The sequence below is a fragment of the Rana temporaria genome, chromosome 1 (assembly GCF_905171775.1).
Source record: "Rana temporaria chromosome 1, aRanTem1.1, whole genome shotgun sequence".
NCBI lineage: Eukaryota > Metazoa > Chordata > Amphibia > Anura > Ranidae > Rana > Rana temporaria.
The window spans coordinates 590,037,452-590,059,687 of NC_053489.1; the positions used below are offsets into that span (position 1 = coordinate 590,037,452).

At 47.2% G+C, this 22,236-nt stretch overlaps 1 protein-coding gene across 1 annotated transcript in view; it reads right to left on the minus strand.

Moving 5' to 3' along the window:
- Positions 1-18,091: 18,091 nt before the first annotated feature.
- Positions 18,092-22,236, minus strand: part of KLF3 (Kruppel like factor 3) — an 82,277-nt gene continuing 78,132 nt past the window's right edge. The window contains exon 6 of the mRNA XM_040335135.1: positions 18,092-19,066. Within this exon, the coding sequence (XP_040191069.1) occupies positions 18,885-19,066 (182 nt within the window). The 3' untranslated portion in view covers positions 18,092-18,884. The remainder of the gene's footprint in view (positions 19,067-22,236) is intronic.

Sequence of the window (22,236 nt, forward strand, 5' to 3'; positions counted from 1 at the left end):
CCACCTCATCCCAGCCATGTACAAGTCCAAGACTGATGCTGATGCTGAGTGCTAGGCTCCACCTCCATGCTGACACAATCCTCCTCCTCCTCGTCCTCTTCCTATGTGATAGACGGTCAAGCAGGAATACTGTCTGGATAAAGGGGGCCTTGAGAGGTAAGGAAGTCCTCCTCTTCCTCCCTCTGTTCTGCCTCAAGGGCATGTCCATTATTCCATGCAGCGTGTGCTCCAACATGTGAATAAGAGGGACAGTCTCACTGATGCATGCACTGTCACTGCTCACCAGTGGCGGCCCGCCCATAGGGGGCGCTCGGGCGCCGCCCCCCCAAGCTGTGAAAAGAAAAAAAATTGAATTTTTTTTTAAATGTCACTTCACGAGTGACCAGGCACCGGACATGCGGCGGTCTATGGGAAGCTTCACAGCCTGCAATCAGCTGATTGCAGGCTGGGATGCTGACTTGCCCATGTTTAGGGTGTGTGCAGGGCGCAGGCTGTGCGCCCACACACACTCCCACTTCCTTTGATTTGCTAGCATGCCCACTAGCTGTCATGGGATTGGCGCAGCGGGACCGGAGCAGAGGTCAGTGGGCAGTGACAGTACATGACTTCCGGTATCATCACATCTCTCTGTAGCGCGTGTGGGGGCGTCATAGAGGAGCGGCGCCAACCATTGAAGGTAAGTTTTCCTGGCTCCATCCCCCGCACCAGCACTGCAGCACCCCCGATGCCGCTAGTACTGCCGGCCAGTCAGCTCCGCCACCACCAGCATATATACACAGCATACCTGTGTTGGAATCCAGCAGCGATCCCCCCCCCCCTGCAGTTCACTCCGAGTCCTGCCGCCACAGCACTCCAGAGCAGCAGTGTGCACTGCTTTAAGTTCCCCCCTCCACCTCAATGTGCCGATTCCGTTGCTGCAGGAAGCCGTGGGCTCTCATCTATGTGAGTCAGCCACAGCATCAGCTTTAACCCCTACCAGGTGTATTTTTGGAGATGGTGGACAAGAAGGCAACGTGTAGGGGGATGGGGGGGGGGGGCAATATGTACACCCCCCTTTAATATGCAAAGGGGGGTTAATATGCACAGGAGGGTGTAATATGTACATAGAGGGGGTAATATGTACAGGGGGGACGGGGTAATATGTACAGGAGGGTGAATATGTACAGGGGGGGTTAATATGCACAGGAGGGTGTAATATGTACATGGAGGGGGGGTAATATGTACAGGGGGGATGGGGAAATATGTACAGGGGGTAATATGTACAGCAGGGGGTAATATGTACAGGGGGATGGGGAAATATGTACAGGTGGGTGTAATATGTACAGGGGGGGATGGGGAAATATGTATGGGGGGTAATATGTACAGGAGGGGGTAATATGTACAGGAGGGGGTAATATGTACAGGGGGATGGAGAAATATGTACAGGTGGGTGTAATATGTACAGGAGAGGGTAATATGTATAGGTGGGTGTACTATGTACAAGGAGGGGGAAAATATGTACAGGAGGGGTTAATATGTACAGGTAAGAGGGGGGGTATGTACAGGAGGATGTAATATGTACAGGGAGGGGGGTTAATATGTAAAGGAGGGGGTAATATGTACAGGGGGGGTAATATGTACAGGGAGGAGAGAATTATGTACAGGTGGGTGTAATTTGTACAGGGAGGGGGGGTAACATTTGCAGGGGGTAATATGTACATGGAGGAGAGTAATATGTACAGGTGGGTGTAATATGTACAGGGAGGAGGGTAATATGTACTGTGCTGTGATGCTGGGGCTGTATACTCTGTGCTGTGACTCTGGGGCTGTATACTCTGTGCTGTGACTCTGGGGCTGTATACTCTGTGCTGTGACTCTGGGGCTGTATACCCTGTGCTGTGACGCTGGGGCTGTATACTCTGCTGTGACGCTGGGGCTGTATACTCTGTGCTGTGATGCTGGGCTGTATACTCTGTGCTGTGACGCTGGGGCTGTATACTCTGTGCTGTGACGCTGGGGCTGTATACTCTGTGCTGTGATGCTGGGGCTGTATACTCTGTGCTGTGATGCTGGGCTGTATACTCTGTGCTGTGACACTGGGGCTGTATACTCTGTGCTGTGATGCTGGGGCTGTATACTCTGTGCTTTGACGCTGGGGCTGTATACTCTGTGCTGTGACGCTGGGGCTGTATACTCTGTGCTGTGATGCTGGGGCTGTATACTCTGTGCTGTGATGGTGGGGCTGTATACTCTGTGCTGTGACGGTGGGGCTGTATACTCTGTGCTGTGATGGTGGGGCTGTATACTCTGTGCTGCGATGGTGGGGCTGTATACTCTGTGCTGCAATGGTGGGGCTGTATACTCTGTGCTGTGATGCTGGGCTGTATACTCTGTGCTGTGACGCTGGGGCTGTATACTCTGTGCTGTGACGCTGGGGCTGTATACTCTGTGCTGTGATGCTCAGGGCCGGCGCAACCACCAGGCGGACCAAGCGGCCGCTTGGGGCGGGCAGGTCCGCAGCCTGGGATGGGGCGGAAAGATGATTTTTTTTTTTATTGTCCGGACTCCCGCAGACTCGCAAGCGGCGGGCGCGCTGCACACAGCCGCAGAGTCCGGTCCGCGGCGGCGGCGATCTATAGTGGTGGTAGGCACGGCTCAGGCTGCCTGCGTCCAATAGCAGGCTCCACCGCTGCGGCGCCGTCCTCCTAGCCTTTCCCCTAAAGAAGGCGACGGCAGCCCCAGAGCATGGCGGGAGTTGTAGTTCTCCAACAGAGCACAGGCACACAGACTTCACTTGGCCCTCTGGTGCCTGTGCTCTGCAGTGACTACAACTCCCAGATTGCACTGCAGGGCACTCAGAGAGAGGGAGAACGTCACATGTTGCTTCTCTCGGTTCACGATTGTCCCGCCTCCTGCTCTCCGCTCTGTGAAAGGTAGGAGTGGAGAGGGAAGGGAGGAAAATATATGGAAATGTGATGGATGGGGTGTGGGGGGGCAGTGCTGTGTGTGTGGGGGGGGCAGTGCTGTGTGTGGGGGGACAGTGCTGTGTGTGTGTGGGGGGGGGGCTGTGCTGTGTGTGGGGGGGGCAGTGCTGTGTGTGGGGGCAGTGCTGTGTGTGTGAGGGCAGTGCTGTGTGGGGGGGGGGCAGTGCTGTGGGGGGACAGTGCTGTGTGTGGGGGGCAGTGCTGTGTGTGTGTGTGGGGGGGGTAGTGCTGTGTGTGGGGGGGGCAGTGCTGTGTGTGGGGACAGTGCTGTGTGTGTGAGGGCAGTCCTGTGGGGGGACAGTGCTGTGTGTGGGGGGACAGTGCTGTGTGTGTGTGGGGGGGGGGGGCTGTGCTGTGTGTGGGGGGGCAGTGCTGTGTGTGGGGACAGTGCTGTGTGTGTGTGAGGGCAGTGCTGTGTGGGGGGGGGGCAGTGCTGTGGGGGGACAGTGCTGTGTGTGGGGGGCAGTGCTGTGTGTGTGTGGGGGGGGGGTAGTGCTGTGTGTGTGTGTGGGGGGGGATGTGTGATGGGGAAATACTGTGTGGGGGGGGGTATGTGATGGGGGGCAATAATGTGTGGGGGGATATGTGAAGGGGGGTGCATTACTGTGTGGGGGGATATGTGAAGGGGTGCATTACTGTGTGGGGGGATGTGTGAAGGGGGGGGCATTACTGTGTGGGGGGATATGTGAAGGGGGTAATACTGTGTGGGGGGGATATGTGAAGGGGGGGCAATACTGTGTGGGGGGGATATGTGAAGGGGGGGCATTACTGTGTGGGGGGATATGTGAAGGGGGGGGCATTACTGTGTGGGGGGATATGTGAAGGGGGGGGCATTACTGTGTGGGGGGATATGTGAAGGGGGGTAATTATTGAAAGAAATATTTTTGCAAGGGAGGTGGGTGGCCGTTGGGGGGGGGGGGGGCGCCAAAATGGAGCTTCGCTTGTGTAGGCAGAAATCCTTGCACCGGCCCTGGTGATGCTGGTCTGTATACTCTGTGTTGTGATGGTGGGGCTGTATACTCTGTGCTGTGATGGTGGGACTGTATAATCTGTGCTGCGATGCTGGCGCTGTACACTCCTGACACTATGGGTGGAAGCAAGTGGAATACAGGTGACGGAGTGAGTATTCTATAAGGGGTGGGGCTTATGGGAAGTGGGAGGGGTCAAAAAGGAAGGGCGGGGTCTGGCGCCCCCCCATCCTAAAACTTCACCAGCTGCCACTGCTGCTCACCATCCTCGTGGCCTCCTCAAATGGTGACAGGACAGTGCATGCATCCCTGATCATGGCCCACTGGCGTGGGGGGAAAAAACAAGCTCCCCTGACCCAGTTCTGCTGCCATATTGGCACAGATACTCATTGATGGCCCTCTGCTGCGTGTGCAGCTGCTGCAGCATAGCCAACGTAGAGTTCCACTTGGTGGGCATGTCACAAATTAGGCGGTTCTTGGGCAGGTTGTATTCCCTTTGGAGGTCTGCCAGCCAAGCACTGGCATAATATGATCATCGGAAATGCACACAGACTTTCCTGGCCTGCTTCAGGACATGCTGTAAGCCCGGGTACCTGCCCAAGAACCGCTGCACCACCAAATTAAGGACATGAGCAAAACAGGGCACATGAGTCAGTTTTCCCTGTCGCAGGGCGAAGAGGAGGTTGGTGCCATTGTCTCTAACCACCATTCCTGGCTTAAGCTGGCGTGGCATCAACCACCTCTGAGCCTGCCCCTGCAGAGCTAACATAACATCTGCCCCAGTGTGGCTCCTATCCCCCAAGCACACCAGCTCAAGCACCACATGGCATCTCTTTGCCTGCGTACCTGCGTAGCCCCTTGAACGCCTACGGAGCACCGCTGGTTCCGAGGACACATCAGCACAGGAAGAGGCCACAGAGGAAGAAGAAGAGGAGGGGGTGGAGGAGAGAGGTGTGTCACAACCGGTAGTAGCATTTTGTAGGCGTGGTGGCGGAACAACCTCCAACACTACTGTACCTTGTCCTGCATCCTTCCCAGCTGCCAGCAGCGTCGCGCCGTGAAAGATAGGTAAAGTCCCTGTCCATGCCTGCTGGACCATGAGTCAGCAGTAATATGCACCTTACCACTGACCGCCCTGTCCAGCGAGGCATGGACATTGCCTTCCACATGGCGGTAGAGAGCCGGAATCGCCTTCCGTGAGAAAAAGTGGCATTTGGGAACTTGCCACTGAGGTACCGCACATTCCACAAACTCACGGAAGGGGCAGAATCTACCAACTGAAAAGGCAGCAGTTGAAGTGCTAGCAATTTAGCTAATCTAGCATTCAACCGCTGGGCATGTGGATGGCTGGGAGAGAACTTCTTTCGGCGCTGCAGCAGCTGGGGCAGGGAAATGTGTCTGGTACAATCTGCCATCGGTGTACCGATAGTAGATTGCCCGCATGTACTAGGCTGTGACACACCTAATTCTACACCTTCAGGCCTATCAGTGCAGGCTTCAGAGAGGACTGAGGGTATAGTGGGGTTGGAGATCCCAGCTGATGAGGGGCAAGGGGAGGTCCGCTTTGTTCTTTGGTGTGGGTCTTTGAGGTACGCTTGCCAATGAACTTCATGGCAGGTTGACATATGTCTGGTCAAGCATGTGGTGCCCAAGTGGGTGATGTTTTGGCCACACGAGATACGTTTGAGACATATGTTGCAAATAGCAGCGGTGCGATCTGATGCACTCGTCTCAAAAAAGACCCACACCAAAGAACTTTTGGAATAACGCTGAGACACAGCAGCGCCCTGCACATGCGTAGCTCTGCGTTGTGATGCAGTCGGTGTGCTGCCCTTAAGCTGGCCCCTGGAGGGCATCCTGCCTCGTTGGGGATGTGCTTGTGCCTCCTCCTCTCTCCTATCAGGCACCCACGTAGAGTCAGTGACCTCATCATCCGCTCCCTCCTCATCACTGTAGAAAACCTGGCAGTATGCTGCAGCTTGGGGAACATGACTGCCAGATTGCTGTCCTTCTTGGCACCCCCTCTCTCTGGGCTCACGTTACTGCCTTTCTCTAGCTGTGTACCATCATCGAAGCCTTCAAAACGCTGCGCATCATCATGCAGCATGTACCCAACACTGTGGTCAAACAGTTCGGGGGACTCCTCAGGAGGACATGGTGGGGCTAGGGAAGGAGTGACTGATGCCATTGAGCAGAGGGAAGAGGAAGCCTTGGCAGCTGCTTTGCCAGACAAAGTACCCTGAGCCTGGGTGAGAGAGGATGAGGAGGATAAGGACCATTTGGTCATCCACTCTACCAAGTCTTCGGCATGTTGCGGCTCAACACGGGCAGCTGCCGAAAACAAGGACGAGCGTGTCCAACGGCCACGTGCTGATGAGGATGCACCGTGTGCACGACCAGCACTGTTGCCTCTAGAAGCAAAGCCTGCTTTCCCTCGAGTCTCTCTGCCTATCCTTGTTGTCCTTCCAGACATACTAATGGCCTACAGAGGACAAAGGCAGTACACACACCTCATAGCTTTAGGTGCAAACTGCAGAGGACATGGGCAGTACACACCAAGTAGCTTTAGGCGCAAACTGCAGAGGACAAAGGCAGTACACACACTATGTAGCTTTAGGTGCAAACTGCAGAGGACACGGGCAGTACACACCAAGTAGCTTTATGTGCAAACTGCAGAGGACAAAGGTAGTACACCCACTATGTAGCTTTAGGTGCAAACTGCAGAGGACACGGGCAGTACACACACCAAGTAGCTTTAGGTGCAAACTACAGAGGACACGTGCAGTACACACCAAGTAGCTTTAGGTGCAAACTGCAGAGGACACGGGCAGTACACACACCAAGTAGCTTTAGGTGCAAACTACAGAGGACACGGGGCAGTACACACCAAGTAGCTTTAGGTGCAAACTGCAGAGGACACAGGCAGTACACACACCAAGTAGCTTTAGGTGCAAACTACAGAGGATACGGGCAGTACACACCAAGTAGCTTTAGGTGCAAACTGCAGAGGACACGGGCAGTACACACACCAAGTAGCTTTAGGTGCAAACTACAGAGGACACGGCAGTACACACCAAGTAGGTTTAGGTGCAAACTACAGAGGACACGGGAAGTACACACCAAGTAGCTTTAGGTGCAAACTGCAGAGGACAAAGGCAGTACACACACTATGTAGCTTTAGGTGCAAACTGCAGAGGACACGGGCAGTACACACCAAGTAGCTTTAGGTGCAAACTACAGAGGACACGGGCAGTACACACCAAGTAGCTTTAGGTGCAAACTGCAGAGGACAAAGGCAGTACACACACTATGTAGCTTTAGGTGCAAACTGCAGAGGACACGGGCAGTACACACCAAGTAGCTTTAGGTGCAAACTACAGAGGACACAGGCAGTACACACCAAGTAGCTTTAGGTGCAAACTACAGAGGACACGGGCAGTACACACCAAGTAGCTTTAGGTGCAAACTGCAGAGGACAAAGGCAGTACTAACACTACATAGCTTTAGGTGCAAACTACAGAGGACACGGGCAGTACACACCAAGTAGCTTTAGGTGCAAACTACAGAGGACACGGGCAGTACACACCAAGTAGCATTAGGTGCAAACTGCAGAGGACACGGGCAGTACATACCAAGTAGCTTTTGGTGCAAACTGCAGAGCACAAAGGCAGTACACACACTACGTAGCTTTAGGTGCAAACTACAGAGGACACGGGCAGTACACACACTATGTAGCTTTAGGTGCAAACTACAGAGGACACAGGCAGTACACACACTACGTAGCTTTAGGTGCAAACTGCAGAGGACAAAGGCAGTACACACACTACGTAGCTTTAGGTGCAAACTGCAGAGGACACGGGCAGTACACACCAAGTAGCTTTAGGTGCAAACTGCAGAGGACACGGGCAGTACATACCAAGTAGCTTTTGGTGCAAACTGCAGAGGACAAAGGCAGTACACACACTACGTAGCTTTAGGTGCAAACTACAGAGGACACGGGCAGTACACACACTATGTAGCTTTAGGTGCAAACTACAGAGGACACAGGCAGTACACACACTACGTAGCTTTAGGTGCAAACTGCCAAAGACAAAGGCAGTACACACACTACGTAGCTTTAGGTGCAAACTGCAGAGGACACGGGCAGTACATACCAAGTAGCTTTTGGTGCAAACTGCAGAGGACAAAGGCAGTACACACACTACGTAGCTTTAGGTGCAAACTACAGAGGACACGGGCAGTACACACACTATGTAGCTTTAGGTGCAAACTACAGAGGACACAGGCAGTACACACACTACGTAGCTTTAGGTGCAAACTGCAGAGGACAAAGGCAGTACACACACTACGTAGCTTTAGGTGCAAACTGCAGAGGACACGAGCAGTACACACCAAGTAGCTTTAGGTGCAAACTACAGAGGACAAAGGCAGTACACACACCACGTAGCTTTATGGTGCACACTGCAGAGGACACGTGCAATACACCACGTGAGAATACTGCAGCTAGCACAATCACCTGCCTGCCAGTAAATTAGGAATAGCTGATCTAGCTAAACTATACAGTGTATAAATATACGTACAACACCTGGGATGCATGTATATCCTCTACACACTGTAACTTTAACTGACTAGCCTGCCTGCTCTATCTACCTAGGAAAAATTACACTCTCTCTCTCTCTCTGTCTCAAACCACTGCCGCAACACACTACACAAGGCCGACCTGCAGGCGGCCTTTTATAGTGTGTGGCGTGTACTAGACCCCCTGAGCCATAATTGGCCAAAGCCACCCTGGCTTTGGCCAATTATGGCTCTTTGTTTTTTGCACGTTGTGATTGGCCAAGCATGCGGGTCATAGTGCATGCTTGGCCAATCATCAGCCAGCAATGCACTGCGATGCCGCAGTGAAATATGGGCCGTGACGCGCCACTCGAATTTGGCGCGAACGGCCCGTAACGTTCGAATTTCGACGAACGGTCGAACATACGATGTTCGAGTCGAACATGGGTTCGACTCGAACACGAAACTCATCCCTATCTATTACACACAGTGCCTCATGCCTCTATTATACACTGTGTCTGTATTAATTAAAATGACCCATAAATCTTTCATATACAGTGTTTCATGACTCTCTTTTATACACAATACCTCCTACCTTTCACACAATTGGGCTGCCTTACTAAAGGAATTAGGAATCTTTACAAAAAAATGTTTGAATAATTACATTAATTATTTGAATATGTGACAACCTGTCTACATGTTTGGGAGTTGAAGGTAAACAGGAATTTAAATATACTACTGTAAGGTAATATTTACACTATTTTTTATGAAGATTCTCAATTAACGTTAACATTTCCCATCCCTACCACACATAGTGCCTAATACCTCTATCGCACAGTGCATCATACCTCTCCATTACTTTCTGTCCTATGCATTTCCTTATGCCTCTCTTTTGCGAGAAGTACCCTAGGTAAAATTGTATGAGGCACTGGGTGTAACAGGGGGGCACAAGGCATTTCATTTAAAAGAGAGGCATGCATACAAAAAACACTTGTCTGCTGGGGCAGTTTTTACATTTTTTGTGCACATTAAAACTTGCATTTTTTTTGCTAGAAATTTATGTACGCTATTTGCACAACTTTTTATCAAACATATTCTTAACAAAAATTCTTAACAGAAATGCACTAACATGAGTTTTAGTGCACACAAACACAAAACCTATTTTTGTTTTGGTAGAATAAAAAGGATGTGGTTGTGTTGCGTAAATAGATGGCCAGCAAACCCAAATGACAAACCTTAAAGTGTTACTAAACCCACAACAGTAAAATCAGCCTGTATATGCAGTAAAGCATGCTTGCTATACTCACTGTGAAACCTAAGGGGTTAATCCACTGCATTGTGTAAAAAAGCTGTGTGATCCTGTCTCCTCTGATCCTATCCTTCTTCCACTGTCTCCAAAAAATAATCAGATATTTCGGGAACCATTGTACAGGCTGCACATGCTCAGTTTGGTGTGTATTGCTAGAGTTTTTGTTTTCTTGGAAGAGTGAATGTGATCAGCACAGGATCAATCAGTACTGTCCAAACAGAGGGTCAGGGGTCCCGCATTCTCATAGGAGAATCATGGGAGAATGAAAACTCCTCCTACAAGCTTTAACCAGACACTGATGGAAGTCACAAGACTGCTCTAACTGCTGATGAGAAAGGGTTTTTAGCAGTTTATATTTACTAAAATAATTGCATTTCCATGTTCTGTGCACTGTGGGAGACCGGATATAGTGAATGCAGGGTCCTGGGTTTAGTAATACTTTAAAATTGTGCTCGTTCGTTCGTGAGTGAGTAAGTGAATAACATATAGCGCTACAAATGCGAACTGAATCACCTCAAGGCGCTTGGCATCCATTTTCCTTCTGTTTATCCCTCAGAATAGGTGGGTCTTGAGTTTTTTTCTGAAGGCCAGGTGATCAATTTCCGTTCAGATGTTAGTTGGTAATACGTTTCACAGTCGAGGTCCTTGGATTGTAAATCGACGTTCTCCTTTGGTCTTGTAGCGGGCTTTGGGAATTTGTAGTAATTTTTGGTTAGTTGATGGAAGGACTCGATTGGGGTTTTGGTGTTTTATTTTCTCACTTAAATATTGGGGAGCGCTTCTGTGTACACATTTGTGCATCAGGCATAGGGCCTTGAATGTGACTCGGCCTTTTATGGGCAGCCAATGGAGGCATCTCAGGGATGGGGTGATTGGTTCCATAAAGGGGTCTGTTTTCTGAAATATTGATGTCCATATCCTGTTTAAAGATCAGGTCGAGGATGTGACCTGAGGCATGCATGGGTGCTCATATCAGTTGCTGCAGACCTAGTCCTTCCAATTGGTCAATGCAGGCGTTGGCTATAGGGCCCTGTGAGGAGTTGGCCCAGAGGTTGAAATCCCTGAGTAGCAGGAGGTGTTTGGCTTTTAGAGTGTGAGTATCGATAAATTCTGTCAGCGATGTGAGGAGATGCATCTTTGGGTCTGGCGGTCTGTAGCTTAAAAGAACACTAAAGGTTTGTTTTTTATTAGATCAATTGATTGCTGTAAGCTAGAGCATTTAAATATCACTTACCTCGTTTTTCCTTTTGACCTCCAAAATACAGTAATCCAGGTTTGAAAATGCCATTTCCTGTCACTCCTCTTCTTGCTTTCCACCACCATCTGAGCCGTTTTGCATGGTGGAAAGCAGAATGTGCTCACCCCCTCCCTATGACTACAGCCCTGCGTGAAGATGCTCTCTTATCCCTCACAGGCATGGAGGCTAAGCCTAAAGGGAACTGTAATTCCCATTAGGCCGTGATGTAGCAAGAATGAATGCGCACCGCAAACCAGGAAGTCAGTGAGAATAACGATTCAGGAGTGACAGAGGTGAATAAAACAGCTCGATTTCAACAGGTATCAAACTAGTTATAATGCAAAACATTACTTTTTACTTTATCAGCTACTGTGAGGCCTCGTACACACGACCAGTTTCCTCGGCAGAATTCAGCTTCCGACCGAGTTTCTGGCTGAATTCTGCCGAGGAAACTGGTCGTGTGTACACTTTCGGCCGAGGAAGCCGACGAGGAGCTCGGCGAGGAAATAGAGAACATGTTCTCTATTTCCTCGTTGTTCAATGGGAGCTCTCGCCCCGCCGAGCTCCTCGGCGGCTTCAGGGCTGAACTGGCCGAGGAACTCGATGTGTTTGGCAAGTCGAGTTTCTCGGCCGTGTGTACGAGGCTTCAGACTTTAATTTAAGAGGAAAATATTTTTGTCTTTACAACCCCTTTAATAGTATGTGTACCATGTCCTGGGGTGTTGTTTAGAGTTGTAGAGTGAGTGTTTCCATGTAGGGCAATGAACTCTGTAAGTCTGGTTTGGTGAGAGAGAGGGGAGATTTGTATATTACTGCTAGGCCTCTTTGCCCAATTCTGTTCTCGGTTAGAATGCCATAATTCTCTGGCACAAGTTCTCCTAGAATGGTATTACAAACCAGTGTTAGCCAGATTTCTGTAATAAAAAGGCAATCTATGTTGTGTTGGATGATGAAGTCGTGGATTTCCTGTCAATGCTTGACTGCGGATCTTGTGTTAATCAGGGCGCAAGATAGATGTTTTATCTGAGATGATGCCATCCTATTTTTGATGGTTGCCCGTTGATCAATTCTTAGAAGCTGTTCTTTCCGTAGTTTTAGAACGGCGTCCGGTAATATTGACGTGGCGTCTCTTAGGTCACGGATGTTTTTCGCTGAATATTTCATGTTGATGGTGGTACAGAAAAATGTCGCGGGTTTAGGGGGTAGGTGGTGGTAATAACGCTGGTGGCGATGGTGGTGGTACCTGTAGGATAAAGAAAAATGAGGGGGGGGGCCCAATCAATACACCTAGTTGATCCAAAGGAAGGCAAAAAAAAACCTGCCTAGCGTTGCCGATATGCTGCAGCTGGGGAAAAAAAATCCTTCCTGATCCCTTTAAGGCAATTGGTTGGAGCCCTGGATCAACTTGGTAAGAATGACAGTGGCCTAGGGCTTTACCTGCTAGTCGTTTGACCAGGGGTGCCGCTGATCCGACACGGTCCTAGTGATGTTCCTCAGATGGAGGTGATTGACAGTGTGGTAGGCGGGGAAATGACGGAAAACTATGGTACCCCAAATTATCCCTAGGCGACTCTTAAATGGCAATTTCCAGGTTATTACTTTCAATATAACCATAAATTATGGCTCCAGAAATATTGCTGACGTTAGCAGTGATACCTCTGATAAACCGCTGTTTACATATACATACACTTCCTCTGTGTGCACGTGGATGTGTGTATTACCGGTATATATATTTTTAGTAAACTTTATTTTTCAATTTAAGTGTATTGCTATCACTAAGGGGCTATCAAGCCCTCTATTTGATAGCATTGGGCAGATGACAGGTCCTCTTTATGAAGATATCAGGGGTTCATTCATAGCAGCAGAGCTCAAGGAATGGATGTTTCCTGACCTCCTCATGCTTGACATTCTAAAGCAGTTTTACCATGGTCTGGGCTTCCCAGAGAGATGGAAAAGTCAGGGAAACACCATGGGCGGCACCAGTTGGGGGACAGGTTGTTCAATCACCCAGATCGCTTCTATATGAGAGCTGAGAGTCAGTTGAAAAAAATCAAACTCAAGCGCACAGCTGTGGGCTTGCTTTAGCCTCTTGACTACCAAGATGTTTATAAACGTAACTTGGTGGACAAGGTGTTAAAACGTCCGTTCAAAACTTTTTAGTTTTGGACAAAGTGGGTTAAAGATTTTTTATTTTTAAATTAAATATGGTTTATCAGTTGTGGAGATCTATATTCACTTCTGAGTCTGATGACCACACAGACTGTGAGGGATCTCCCCAACAAAGGCACAGAAGATACACTAGATTACCAAAAGCATTGGGACACATGCCCTTACACACACACGATCATTGATTTCATCCCAGTCTTAGTCCGTAGGGTTCAATTTTGAACTGGCCCACCCTTTGCAGCTATAACAGCTTCAACTCTTCTGGCAATGCTTTCCACAAGGTTTAGGAGTGTGTCTATGGGAATGTTTAACCATTCTTCCAGAATCGCATTTGTGAGGTCAAGCACTGATTTTGGACGAGAAGACCTGGCAGTCTCTGCTCGAATTGATCCCAAAGGTGTTTCTATTTGGTTGAGGTCAGGAATCTGTACAGGAAAGTCAAGTTCCTCCACCCCAAACTCGCTCATCCATGTCTTTATGGACCTTGATTTGTGCACTGGTCCAAATCATTTGGTGGATTGGGGATTATGGTGTGGGGTTGTTTTTCAGGGGTTGGGTTTGGCCGCTTAGTTCCAGTGAAGGGAACCCTTAAGGCGTCAGCATACCAAGACATTTTGGACAATTTCATGCTCCCAACTTTGTGGGAACAGTTTGGGGATGGCCCCTTCTTGTTCCAACATGACTGTGCACCAGTGCACGAAGCATGGTCCATAAAGACATGGATGAGCGAGTTTGGGGTGGAGGAACTTGACTGACCTGCACAGAGTCCTGACCTTTTAAGACAACAGCCTATCAAGACATTTTGGATAATTTCATGCTCCAAACTTTGTGGGAACAGCCTATTCCTGTTCCAACATGGTTGCACACCAGTGCATAAACAAGGTCCATAAAGACATGGATGAGCGAGTTAGGGGTAGAGGAACTTGACCGGCCTGTGCAGAGTCCTGACCTCAACCCGATAGAACACCTTTAGAATGAATTAGAGTGGAGACTGTGAGCCAGGTCTTCTCATCCAATATCAGTGCCTGACCTCACAAATGCGCTTCTGGAAGAATGGTCAAACATTGGCATAGACATACTTCTAAACTTTGTGGACAGCCTTCCCAGAAGAGTTGAAGCTGTTATAGCTGCAGAGGGTGGGCCAACTCAATATTGAACCCTACAGCCTAAGGCCCCGTACACACGACCGAACATGTCCGATGAAACTGGTCCGCGAACCAGTTTCATCGGACATGTTTAGTCGTGTGTACGGCCTATCGGACAGGTTTCCTGGCCTAGCGGACAGGTTTCAAGTGGACAAAAGTTTCTTAGCATGCTTAGAAACTTGTCCGCTGGAAACCTGACCGAAATCCCTTGCATGCGTCAAATTGATTCGACGCATGCGTGGAAGCATTGCACTTCCGTGAGAATGTCGGTGTCTTCTACGTCACTGCGTTCTCTGTCCGCAGGGATTTTGGTCTGATGGTGTGTACACACATCAGACCAAAAGCTCCCAGGAGACATGTCCGATGAAAACGGTCCGCGGACCGTTTTCATCGGACATGTCTCCTCGTGTGTACAGGGCCTAAGACTGGGATGCCATTAAAGTTCATGTACGTATATAGTCAGGCGTCTCAAAACTGTTGGTTTATATAGTGTATAACCGTTCCCTGCTCCATTAAGAAGTACTTTATTGCTCTTTGAGCCCTGGTTGAGCCATTCCGTTTATTCCGTTACCTTGTCCCTAATACGATCCACCACTGACCAAATATCTGCACTTGGCAAGCCTGAAGTAAAGCACATTACTGCTAAGTGTAAGAGTAAATAATCATGCTGACTGGATATTTTGTGGTCAAATTCCTTTTTACAACCCACGAAAAGGAATTTTAGAGAAAAAGCACACAAGCTAAAACATACCTTTCATTACCAGAATTTAAGAAATAAAGAATTTAGTAGCAAAAGAGAAAATCAATAACGATGTATTATTGTCATTGTAAGTTGTTTTATTATACTTTGTGCACATATTTTATCCTTGTGCTTTTGTTTATCAGCAGTTGTTGACTACTTCTGTGCTGTAGAGTGTGTTTTTACTATGAGACATTGTGGTTCTAGGCTGGGAAAAGCCTGTAACAGGTATCCATTCATATTTAGGAGTTACATTTTTTTATAAAAAGTAAACTGACACCAGCTTATACAGAAACTTGGGGACAATAAAGAGTTTATTACGGCTGTATTGGCCCATTAGAAAGTCCTGCACCTAAATCATGAAAGCCTTGCGACAGGTATACCAGATCCAACACGTATGACAGATTTGGGTAGTTCTGGTTTGCATGGCGTTCACACGGTGTCAAAAACATACCCAAATCTAGACTTGCACCTCTTGTACACATGCAAGTGCTGGCCACTATAGTCCATCTCTATTCTATCAGAAATATGAAAGAATGTATCACAACATCCTTAGCTCCCCTTGCCGTATTTATCAATTGCCAAAGTGACTGCATACAACAATGTCTCTACCTGAAAATGAACCTTCCTTCACCAAAGCAAGCATGGCTGATGCATTCTTTCATCTTTCATATTGTGTTGCTATAGCTAAAACCAAGTCAAAAAGAATTCTACCCAGTTCATAGACAACTACAAAACTGGGAGGTAAATAAGACCAACCGGTAAAAAGTCCGCCGAGAAAACCGAGGGGAAAGCCGAGAACCCGGCAGGAAAACTGCCATGGAACTTTGGCCGGGAATCCCGGCCGTATGTATGCTCCATCGGCACTGCCTCGCAGTGTTTCCCATAGGTAAGTAGTAGATCTGGTGGAAAAAAAAACCTTGGGAATCCCGTCGGGAAAATAGAGAGCAGGTTCTCTATTTTCCCGCCAGGATTTCTGGCTGTTTTCTTGACGGGAAAACTCTGGGGAAGCATACACACGTCTGGTTTTCCTGCCGGGAAAACCGGTCGTGTGTACGAGGCTTAAGTTGGTGTACAGAGACAGGCCAGAGTGGCCAGGGGCAGTGCTGAGTGTTAACTTGCCATTATTGGGAGTTTTCTTTCCTTTATTGGTTGCTAGGGGGCAGACCGCCAGCATCCTAGCAACCAATGACGCAGGGCAAAACACTAAATGTGCTGAGCCCCATGAAAATACTGATAGACCATCTCCCCATCAGTTCTGGCTTCCTTGTGACTGATAGCAGTGGGCAGATTACATTGTGGCTGTTGGGCTGTCTGATGGTTATGAAACCTACCCACTGCCATCAATCAAACGGGAGGTGGAATTGATGAGGAACTAGTCTTCCAGAGTTCATCAGGTTCCATCCACCTCCACATGGTTGAAAAAGGAGCCCAGTAGCGCTGAGCCTCAGTGATGGCCAACACCTGCAACAAATTTGCAAAAATATTCCCGACATATGCATGAATAAAGCACTGGCAATTGTGGTGTGCAAGTGCTGCACAAAAGTGGAACCTCCGCTTATCTGCTTCCCCCCCAGTGTCACATTTGGCACCTTTGAGAGGGGAGGGGGGAACGGGTACCTGTTTTTGACAGGTACCGTTCCCCACTACCGGGAGACTGTGCTGCGGCGCCGTTACTCTAAAGTTCGCCCCCCCCCTCCTCAGCCACCAGACCAGTTAGAAAGCGAATGCGCAGTAGGGTACTGGCTGAATGGTGGCAGCAGCACCCGAGAGTCGATATGAAAATCGGCTGGGGTGCCGACATTGCGGGCTCCCTGGACAGGTAAGTGTCCTATTATTAACCACTTAACGACCGAGAACCGCGAACCCGATGACGTCACTCCTACAGCCACACCCCCCTACAGTTGTAAACACACACTAGGTGAAACATAACCCCTTCAGCGCCCTCTGTGGTTAACTCCCAAACTGCAACTGTCATTTCCACAATAAAGAATGCATTTTAAATGCATTTTTTGCTGTGAAAATGACAATGGTCCCAAAAATGTGTCAAAATTGTGCGAAGTGTCCGCCATAATGTTGCAGTCACGAAAAAAAATCGCTGATCGCCGCCATTAGTAGTAAAAAAAAAAAAAAATAATGAAAATGCAATAAAACTATCCCCTATTTTGTAAACGCTATAAATTTTGCGCAAACCAACCAATAAACGCTTATTGCGATTTTTTTTTACCAAAAATATGTAGAAGAATACGTATCGGCCTAAACTGAGGAAAACATTTTTTTTTTTTAGATATATTTTTGGGGGATATTTATTATAGCAAAAAGTAAAAAATATTGAATTTTTTTCAAAATTGTGGCTCTATTTTTGTTTATAGCACAAAAAATAAAAACCGCAGAGGTGATCAAATACCACCAAAAGAAAGCTCTATTTGTGGGGAAAAAAGGACGCCAATTTTGTTTGGGAGCCACGTCGCACGACTGCGCAATTGTCAGTTAAAGCGACGCAGTCCCGAATCGCAAAAAGGGGCCTGGTCCTTTACCTGCATTTTGGTCCGGGGGCTTAAGTGGTTAAAAGTCAACAGCTACAGTATTTGTAGCTGCAGACTTTAAATTTTTTTCCGTGGGGGGGCAGAGCGCCTCCTTAAGACTTTCTTTATGAATTCCACTAGTTGTTTCCTATGGTACACCTTGGTAAGGCCTGCATAGTGTCTGTTCTTGGCTTTACATATGCTGTAAGTGCCTATACAGTAGAGATGAGTTTTAGGTGGAGATCATGTTTTTATTACCATGTATGGTTAAGGGATGCAAGAATTGCACAATACAAGCTGTATTAGAATAATATTCCTAATATTCTGTTTTCTGCAGAACCCTTATGAAAACTCCAACAACTGATTTCCTTACTTTGCCTTTGCCGGATCTGAATTTATGGATACCCTCAGATACACATATAAATTTGCTCTGCAGTGGAACTGCAAAAATGGACCACTTCCCAAAACCAAAAGTCCATCTGAACCTTCTGTACAAATTATTTATTTTAAAAATATATACTTTTAATATTATTCAAGTACATTGCACATCATAATACATGGCATAGACAAACTGTAAATCTAATGAATAGGTAGATACATATGTAGAATACAATGGGCTATTTAAAAAAATAATAATAAAGTGTAGCGTCAAATTTCTTCTTGATTAAGGCATTAAAAACCATCAGTCCATGACAGAAACATCAAACAAATAAAAGCATTTGTGAGAACTGCATACATTTGGTGTCCATTTTTTTTTCTCTTTCCAAAGTGCGTTTCTTGTATTCAGGCATTACAACATAAAACAGAAACAAGGGACAAGAAATCCTACGCCATTCAAAGTACTTTTCAACAATGTAATTCTTTAATTGTGGACAATAAAAAAAAGAATAAAAATTGAGCACTAACAAGTGTGAGGAATGTGGCAAGATGAAGCAGACTAGGCATTGTGTTGATAATTAAATACAGGTATAAGTTATTTCATATAGATATATGGCTTGCAAGTACACGTGAAGCAGTACATTGTCCATGTTTGTTTTCCATTTCCTGAGGTGTCATAAAGGGCAGGAAGTTACTGCTTATCCTCCATATAAAAACAAAAACCAACCAAAAAAAAAAAAAAACACAAAATAAAAAGTTCACATTCTTAGGTCTGACCCGTGGCAAGTACAATGAGGTTAAGAGAACATCATCCACTGACCCTATGGAATTGTAGGCTTGTGATTCAGACCAGCTGAATCCAGATTTTGCTGAATATAAAAAAATTACAAAAGCCGTTCAGACAAGCATGTGTCTCTTTCTGTGCAGGGCGAGGTGGTCCGAGCGGGAAAAGCTGCGGTCACAGTCTGGGCACTGAAATGGTTTGATTCCAGTGTGTTTACGGAAATGCCGAGTCAGTTCGTCAGAGCGGGCAAACTTCCATGTGCATCCTTCCCAAGTACACTGATAAGGCTTTTCCCCTAAAAGAGAGAACAGGAAGATCATGTAAGTGCACAGAGGAGTAGAATAAGCACAAATAGCTAATGTCTGCTGCAATAAAACTGAGAAATCAGATCAATGAGTAAACATTGCTCAGAAACATGAGCTCTTTATGGCGGTTTTTGTTAACCTGAGACAGACATATTAGTACAGATGATGCAAGCAATATTTTAAAAAGTTTAAGCAACAACAAATAGATCCAAAGTATAGAGCAAGTCTACAAACGCTACATTTTTGTTTGGTCACCCTGTGGCCCCCATAAAACTATGAATGATAAAGGTGTTTATTTTTTGGGAAATGTTTTGTAAAAATGTGTTTACACTAAGCGAACACTTGCGGCCAAAGAAAAATTTGACAGTGTCTCTTTACTGGACTTTTATAAGTGTCATATTACCTGAAGAAAAATCTCCCACTCATCACAATTACACCTTATTCGTGCCATCAGTTTTCGGCAAAACCTATATTTATGAGCAACTATTTTCAAGGATGAAAGGGGGGGGGGGGGTTCTACTTTCAATAAATCCAGGGAACGGAAGATGAGGGATGCAGGACAGGGCACAACAGATGGTAATTTATGCAACAGTGCACATCCGGGACCCATAGCTGCCAGACAGGGACGGATGTTAACCACTTAAGCCCCGGACCATATTGCTGCCTAAAGACCCAAGGGGTTTTTACAGTTCGGGACTGCGTCGCTTTAACAGACAATTGCGCGGTCGTGCGACGTGGCTCCCAAACAAAATTGGCGTCCTTTTTTCCCCACAAATAGAGCTTTCTTTTGGTGGTATTTGATCACCTCTGCGGTTTTTATTTTTTGCGCTATAAACAAAAATAGAGCGACAATTTTGAAAAAAATGCAATATTTTTTACTTTTTGCTGTAATAAATATCCCCCAAAAACATATATAAAATTTTTTTTTTTCCTCAGTTTAGGCCGATACGTATTCTTCTACCTATTTTTGGTAAAAAAAATCGCAATAATCGTTTATCGGTTGGTTTGCGCAAAATTTATAGCGTTTACAAAATAGGGGATAGTTTTTTTGCATTTTTATTTTTTTTATTTTTTTTACTACTAATGGCGGCGATCAGCGATTTTTTTTCGTGACTGCGACATTATGGCGGACACTTCGGACAATTTTGACACATTTTTGGGACAATTGTCATTTTCACAGCAAAAAATGCATTTAAATTGCATTGTTTATTGTGAAAATGACAGTTGCAGTTTGGGAGTTAACCACAGGGGGCGCTGTAGGAGTTAGGGTTTACTTTGTGTGTGTTTACTAGTGTAGGGGGGTGTGGCTGTAGGAATGACGTCATCGATCGTGTCTTCCCTATAAAGGGAATGACGCGATCGATGCGCCGACACAGTGAAGCACGGGGAAGCCGTGTTTACACACGGCTCTCCCCGTTCTTCAGCTCCGGGGAGCGATCGCGACGGCGCGGCTAAAAACAAATAGCCACGCCGTCGTCCCGGATCGCTCCCCGAGCGGACCCGACCTCCGCATGTACCGGGGGGGGTCCCGATCGGACCCCCCACCCACGTCTAGCAGAGGACGTACAGGTACGTGGATGTGCCTGTCCGTGCCATTCTGCTGACGTATATGTACATGAGGAGGTCGGGAAGTGGTTAAAGTATATGTCCTACTTTTCTCCACACCTCCTCCCTCATCTGTTTCTTTATACTGAATATTATATGTGCATGTTCTAGTCTGCTCTGTGTTTCTCCTCTGTCTTCTCCCATGACCTAGAGTAACCACCCCACAAATTACTATTTGCTGCGGACTGGGAGGAAGACATTCCCCTGTATAATACAAGGTTGAAGACTGCCATCCTGCTTGCCAGGGATATCAACTGGATCCTCAGGCTGGGTTCACACTACTACACTACTTTCATCCTACTTTGCTCTGTGTTCAATGTTTCCCTATGAGAGCGTCTTGTAGTGTCCTACACAAGTCGGTCCGACTTTGAAAATGCTCCCTGTACTACTTTTGGTCCTACATTGATCCTACTTCAGGCCCATTGAATATCATTGAAGTCGGACCAAAGTAGTATCCTGTTCATGAAAGTAGGATGGATGTAGGACCAATGTAGGACCAATGTAGGACCAATGTAGCAGAGCAAAGTAGGATCAAAGTAGTGTAGTAGTGTGAACCCAGCCTCCAGGATGCTATCATTCCACAAGAAGCAGCTATCAGGTGAGTCCTATTCCCTAATGTGATAATGCCTGTGCCAGCTAATAGGTTACCAAGGCACTGGACAATGCACCGTAGGATTGTTTCAGACATTTCCATCAAGTGGCGTTAGCTTTTGCACATCACAATGTTGTGAAATTTTTGTGTATGTCCATTTTACACACAGGTTATCTTCAAGGCCCTCCAAATCCCTCACCGATGGCTCTCAGTAGGGATGCACTGATAATGATATCGGTGCTGATACTGAGCGTTTTTATGAGTAATCGTGAAAATGCTCCAGATACCGAAACCGAATGGCATCAATACCGAATGAATGGGCGCAAATTGAACTGCAAAGAATTGCATGTGTCCCCCCCACCGCTCGTGTGTGTGTAAAGAAATGGAAAAGCCTCATCTAGTGTGCAGTTTAATAAAACATGTTAGAACTCATATTAAAGTGGAGGTTCACTCTAAAAACAAGTATATACCATTCAATCCAGCATACTGCCGACATGTACAGTATGCTGGTTTTTTTTTCGGTTTACATAACGTAGTATAGGTATTCCCCCCCCCCCCCCCCGGCTTCCGGGTAGTGAATCCCGCGGGAGTGGGCGTTCCTATTCAGAGACTAGTGATTGACGTATGACAAAAGCTTCACCCCCGGCGCATAATAAACGTCACCAGTTTCCGAAAGAAGCCGAACTGCGAGTCGGCTCTATACGGCGCCTGCGCACCAACGTTCGGCTTTTTTCAGAAACTGGTGACCTGCATTATGCGCGGGGGGTGAAGCTTTTGTCATACGTCAATCACTAGTCTCTGAATAGGAATGCCCACTCCCGCGGGATTCACTACCTGGAAGCCGGGGGGAAATACCTATACTACGGTATGTAAACTGAAAAAAAACCCAGCATACTGTACATGTTGGCAGTATGCTGGATTGAATGGTATATACTTGTTTTTAGGGTGAACCTCCACTTTAAG